Raw genomic sequence first — 6,000 nt, 5'->3', positions numbered from 1 at the left:
ACTAAGCATGGTGCCTATTTTCAACAGCAGAAGTGGAATACCTAATAATTCATGAGGGCCAGAGTAGTTTTAATCTAAGTTAAACTTAGCCTACTACTGAGGTAAGGCCCTGCTCTGGTCTTGTCTAACAAAGTTTAAAAGCAAACTCTAAAGGACCAAACTGTATCCAACTATATGCTGCCAACAAAAGTATGCATTTTAAATATAAAACTGTAAGTAGCTTAAAAAGAATATAAAAAGATATACCATGTTAACATTAACCAAAAGAGAGATGGAATGACAATATTAATATTAGACAAAGTAAACTTCAGAGAAACTAATACTACCAAAGATAAAGAGGGTCACTTAATAATAATAAAAGAATCAACTCATCAAGAAAATATGTTTCTAAATATTTATGTACCTAATAATAGAACATCCAAATACCTGAAGCAAAAACTGGCACCCAATAGAATGTCATGGAGAAACGACAAATATACAATTACAGTCAAGGATTTCAACAGTTCCCTTTTAATAAATGATAGAACAAGTAGGTAAAATGAATGAGGATATAGATTTGAAAATCTCTATCATCCAAATTGACCTAATTGACCTTTATAGAACACTCTTCCCAACAACAACAAAATATGCATTACTTTAAAATGCACTCAATCATCCACTAAGATGACTATATTCTGGGCAATAAAGGAAAGCTCAATACATTTAAAAGGATTTAAGTTATATGTTTTCTGACCACAATAGAATTAAATTAAAAATCAATAGCAGAAAGAGATTTAAAAAACCCTCAAATATTTGGAAACTAAATAACATACTTCTAAATAGCCCATGGGTCAAAGAAGAAATCAAAAGGGAAATTGGAAGCATTTGAAATGAATAAAAATGAAAACACAATATATCAAAATTTGTGAGATGCAGTTAAAGCAAAACAGTATTTTTAAAAAGGGAAATTTATGAAACTAATTGCCTACTTTAGACAAGAAGAAAAGTCTCATGTTAATGACCTCAGCTTCCACCTTAATAAGCTAAAAAAAGAACAAATGAATCACACAATAAGCAGAAGGAAAAACAGATCAGAGGGTAAATCAATGAAAAAGAAAATATAAAAACACTAGTAAAATGATGTAAACAATAACTGGTTCTTTGAGGAAATCAATAAAATTGATAAATTTCTAACTGAACAGATCAGGAAAGATAGAAGCAAATTGCTAGCATCAAAGAGAGGTAAAACTACAGATTCTACAGATATTCAAAAGACAGTATGGGAATATTTTGAAAAATTTTATGCCAATAAATGATTAGAGGAACACTTTCCTTGAAAGATACAAACTATTGAAGTTCACTCTATATGGAATACGAGTAGATGAATAGCCTTAAAGTTATTAAAGAATTTGAATTTGTGATTAAAAACCTTCTCAATTATCAGTCATCAGATATATTTGATGCATAAAACTCACAATGTTATTGAGTGGAATTCAAATGCTATAAATTAGAAGTAAATTTGTTAAATATATCTGGGGGCTAGGTAAATAATGCAAGTGAGTGGTGTGGAATAGTTACAGGAAAAAATAATTGCCCAAAATACAAACTTTAATTTTTACTGAACCATGGTATACATAAAATGTAACATAATGTAAACATACATGATAGCAAATATTTTATTTTAATTTGAAAATAAAAACTTAAAGTTAAGATGTAATTATTAATTAATTATTAATTTCATTTCTTGTGGTGTTTTGGCTCTTTGGAATCAGAAACCTGATTCCTTTTCTTCTGCCCTTAGATATTACAGTTTTTTTGTTGTTGTTGTTTCCTATGACAATGTGGATAACTTCCAATATTTTGTCTTGGCATTAACATTTAATTTTATACAGATTCATAATGAAAAATGATTATTGACAGTAGTTACTTCAAAATATGGAGAGAACTCAGACACAACAAAATGCTCTTCCTTCTTGTCTCTCACATGGGAGACTTCTTCTCATTTTTCAGTTCTCAGAATTAAAATTTCCTCTTCAGAGATTACCATTATTATTTCTCATTCTTCTGATTTCTTAATAGTAGTTTTCACTACAAGTAGCTACACTTTTCTTTGTTAACCCCATACTCATCTCTTCCATTAGCCTTGTAATTTCCATGGGGGCAGGGTCTCTTGTATGTTTCCCTTATCATTGTATACCAATATCTAACTCCATGCCTAAATTACAGTAGGAGCTCAACAAAGAACTGAAGAAAGAGTGAATAAAGTCCACTAAGGCTGCCCTATAAAATTTTCTAGTTCAGTGATGATTTTAGACCCAATTCAACTCCTGTTCAAAATGGAGAAAGATAACAGAAAGCTTTTCTTTTTTTTTAAATAGCTTTTTAGAGGGATACTTAGGAGCATTTATCAGAATTTAAATTGAACATATACTTTCACCAAACTGTTGACCTTTCAATAATATGTTCTATAGAGAGACTCATGATATGCACACCTTTTAAAGCAGCAAATACTTTCCTAGGCATTTAGCCCAAAGAAAAAGTCAGACAAGTACCAAAACACGTATGAAGATGCTTTCTCATTATAATATTATTTGTAAAAGCAAAAAACAGAAATTGGAAATAAGCTAAATGTACTTCAAAATTATTTAAATAAATTCTGATGTAATCATCAATGAGATACCAAGCAAGCATTAAAATTATAATATGTAACTGTATTTAGTTATAGTTAAAATCGCAATGAAAATAAATCCACAATATATTAAGTGAAAAAATGTTTAAATAATAGGTATATGAGTAAAGTAATCACTTCCCTTTTTTGGTTAAAAGAAAAAAAGAAGTAACTGATGTATATACATGGGCATGTCCAGAAAAATATCTAGAAGGATATATATAGAAGGTTGCTCATAGTGATTATTTCTGGCTCATGGAATTTCTAAATTGTTTTTCGTACTTCTTTGTTGTTATAAGGAGCATGAATTAATTTAATAATAATTTTTAAACTAATAAATATATTTTTATTTGGGAAAAATACTTCTTAAGAAGATTATCCCATTTCTTTTATGAATATATTTAAATGTCTCTCATGCCTTTCAATCAGACATTTCTTTACATTAGAGGGTGTTTCACACTGGTGAGAAAGGAGAATATTTTTTAATTGACTTTTATTCTTTCAAGGTGTTCCAGAACACACTAAAAATGCTTAACATACATTTTTTTTGGTTTTATTTCACTGAGTATTAAGTATTTTTGGTTAAGTTGTGATATTGTCATCAAGCTCAATTTGCAAACTTGATTTTATTTTATATTTTACTATTAGACATTTTTAAAGTCAATTCAAATAACTAATTTCATGATATTATATTCAATATGCAAGGGCATAAACTGGATAACAATTGATCAGATTGTCACCCTGCTAAATCATACTGTGTCATATGGGGATCTTGTTTAACAACCTCCTTCAAAAAGAGCCAAATCATTGAGCTAGAGCATAGCCCAGTTACTTTACAGGTTCTTTCTTCTCGCGAATCAATCCAAAGAGTCTAATGGGATCATCATGAATGTTTTCCTCTATTGCTTGGCTCTCAGGTGAGAAACTGTCTACCAGAGTATTCTTCGAAAGGCTGGCATGCATTCCATGTAAGTGCTCATCTTCATCCTCGTCTGACAAATTAGAATTCTGTTTCCTGGGCTTTCTGCGCTTCCCCTCATAGTTGTGATTTAGTGAGGCGTAAAACATCTGTGTTTCATCAGTTGCCTAAAAAGAAAGGTCATGTTAATTTTTCTTTGTTAGCTCATTCTTTCACTTTGATGACTTCTGGGAATTTCTAAGGCCCATGAAAAACAAGGAGCTTGTTTTCTTGGCTTCAGCTACCTGTTTTTGCCAAACTTGTCAGTTAGAATGACAACAAAAAACAGTAGTCAACTCAAGATTTTTGAGTGGAAAAAAGCATTTAGGTGAACTTTTTGTGTGTGCAGTTTTATTTATTTCTTATACTCCAAGTGCATAGAACCATTTCACATGGACTCTTACTTGACCTTCTCCTGTCTTTACCTCAGGGAGAGTTTGCCCTATGTTGCTCTTACCTAGTAGTAACAGTACTCCAATTTGTTAAACTGGGAACAAGCATCATAGGAAGGAATTTAACAAGTCACAAGTTCTACTTTACATATGTTTAATAATTGATCACTTAATGGTACCCACAAAAGTCCCCAAGTTTTCTACATTTTTGTGATTCACAAGTATAAAAACAATATCGTCCAGTTACATAGCTGGTACAAGGCATGAATTACATTTCCCTTCTTTATCATTTCCTTCTTGCCTGCCTGTCCCCAGATCCACTTTGAGTTCATTTAAGTTGGTTTTGGAGATATTCATTTGCATCCTAGAGGGTCTGGGAGTCCTCTCTGGTCTAGAGCTGGGTCAATACTAGAATGGGAAGAACAGGAGACTGAGGAAACTTGGGGAAGTATTGGCTTGAAGAAAAGACCTTAAATCTGGTAGTGGAAAGCCTAGGGTTGAATTCTAGCTCTGTACTAATCATAGGATCTTGGACAGTTTTTAAAAACTATTTTGAGTCTCAATTTTCTTGCTTATAAAACAAAAGTACCTATCTCACAGTGTTGTGAGTAAATAGAATTAATATATATGAAAGCTATCATCAGTGTCCAAAAGTGTGGGATTATAATTATTAGAACTCGTAGACTAAAACTGTAGGGCACCCACTGAATAAACTAAAAATTTCTCTATTAATGATTTATCTTTAAGAGTAGGCCAAAATTATATCAATTTGTGGGGGCAGAGGTAAGAAAGCAACATTTGGATTAACAAAGCCCCTAATGCATTGGTAAGAATCTCTCTGTTGCACTCATTTTCATGCTAAGAGTTAAATGTATTATATTCACTACCAGGCAGAAGAGATGGTTCTATTTACAACCTCTCTGGTATTTTTATCTGACTTTTTATTCCTAAAATAATCATTTCTGGAAAATGGTAATAGCTGTCTACCTGGTATCCTTGCTCCAGTCTTTTCCCACTGCCAGTTACCTTGTATACTCTCTTCAAATTATCTTCCTAAAACACAACTTTCATTTTTTACCATCCTAGCTCCAAAATTTTGGCCTATAGACTATGGTCTGAATTTCATATCCTGACATTTAAGATTTTCTATGCTTGATACTACTGTTCCTTTTTTATTCTGATTCCAACTATTCCCCGACATAAACTCTGTATTCTAGGAAAACTGGACAATTCACTGCTCCCTGCACACAATACTTCATGCTTTTACTTGCTTTTGCCCAGATTTATAGAGAAGGAGATGTCATTGAAGTTCAAAAATAACCAGAAGGCTCTCGGTAATATAAAGGGACAGATATAATGTTTTGTCTGTTCAGCACTTTGTTCTATTCTTTTTTTAATATATATATTTCTTCATTTTCCTTTGGAAAATTCTTCTCTTTTATCTGGTCCTGGATTACAGTGCTGTACCCCAAGCCCAGCACAGGACTAAACCTGTGACATAGGCTGGGACCAATCATACCATCCAACCCCTGGCAACAGAACTTGGCCCAAGAATGGACATATGATTTTAGCACAGCCAATTATATGGCATCTTTGGGATTGATGTATAGATGTAGGAATAGAAAAGGTGTTTTTTCCTGGAGTTGGGAGGAAGAAAATCTGGGTCTTCCAGTGGCTTGCTCAGCCTCAATGGAAGAGACTGTTGGTAATAGAAGAGAATAAAGTCAGTAACAGAGGGAAGGAGAAATGGAGAGATTCCTCATATTCAGTCATCTCAAAAACAATACACCCTTTCAGCTCCCTGTCATATGAGCCAGTAATTTACCTCTAACATTAAAGTGGTTTAAAGTGGGTTTCTGCGTTTACAAACGAAAGCATTTCCAAATAATATATGTCTGGTCAACAACTGGTCAACTTTACCAAGTGTTGCAGAGTTCAAAAAATGTGATCCTGAGAAAGAACCACAAATTGTGCATGTGAATTCCAGAGTGTTGTTTCAGCTG

General features: G+C 32.6%; 1 protein-coding gene across 1 annotated transcript in view; it reads right to left on the bottom strand.

Moving 5' to 3' along the window:
* Window positions 1–3,212: 3,212 nt before the first annotated feature.
* The window catches only part of TRAT1 (T cell receptor associated transmembrane adaptor 1), a gene marked incomplete at its 5' end in the record, with an annotated part of 90,810 nt that continues 88,022 nt past the window's right edge, over window positions 3,213–6,000 (bottom strand). Inside the window, one exon of the mRNA XM_081078855.1 lies at window positions 3,213–3,733. Within this exon, the coding sequence (XP_080934981.1) occupies window positions 3,476–3,733 (258 nt within the window). The 3' untranslated portion in view covers window positions 3,213–3,475. The remainder of the gene's footprint in view (window positions 3,734–6,000) is intronic.

This window comes from Rhinolophus hipposideros (assembly GCF_964194185.1).
Source record: "Rhinolophus hipposideros genome assembly, chromosome: 2".
NCBI lineage: Eukaryota > Metazoa > Chordata > Mammalia > Chiroptera > Rhinolophidae > Rhinolophus > Rhinolophus hipposideros.
Note: the sequence above shows the minus strand (reverse complement) of the source record. Positions and strands in the feature narration are given on the sequence as shown.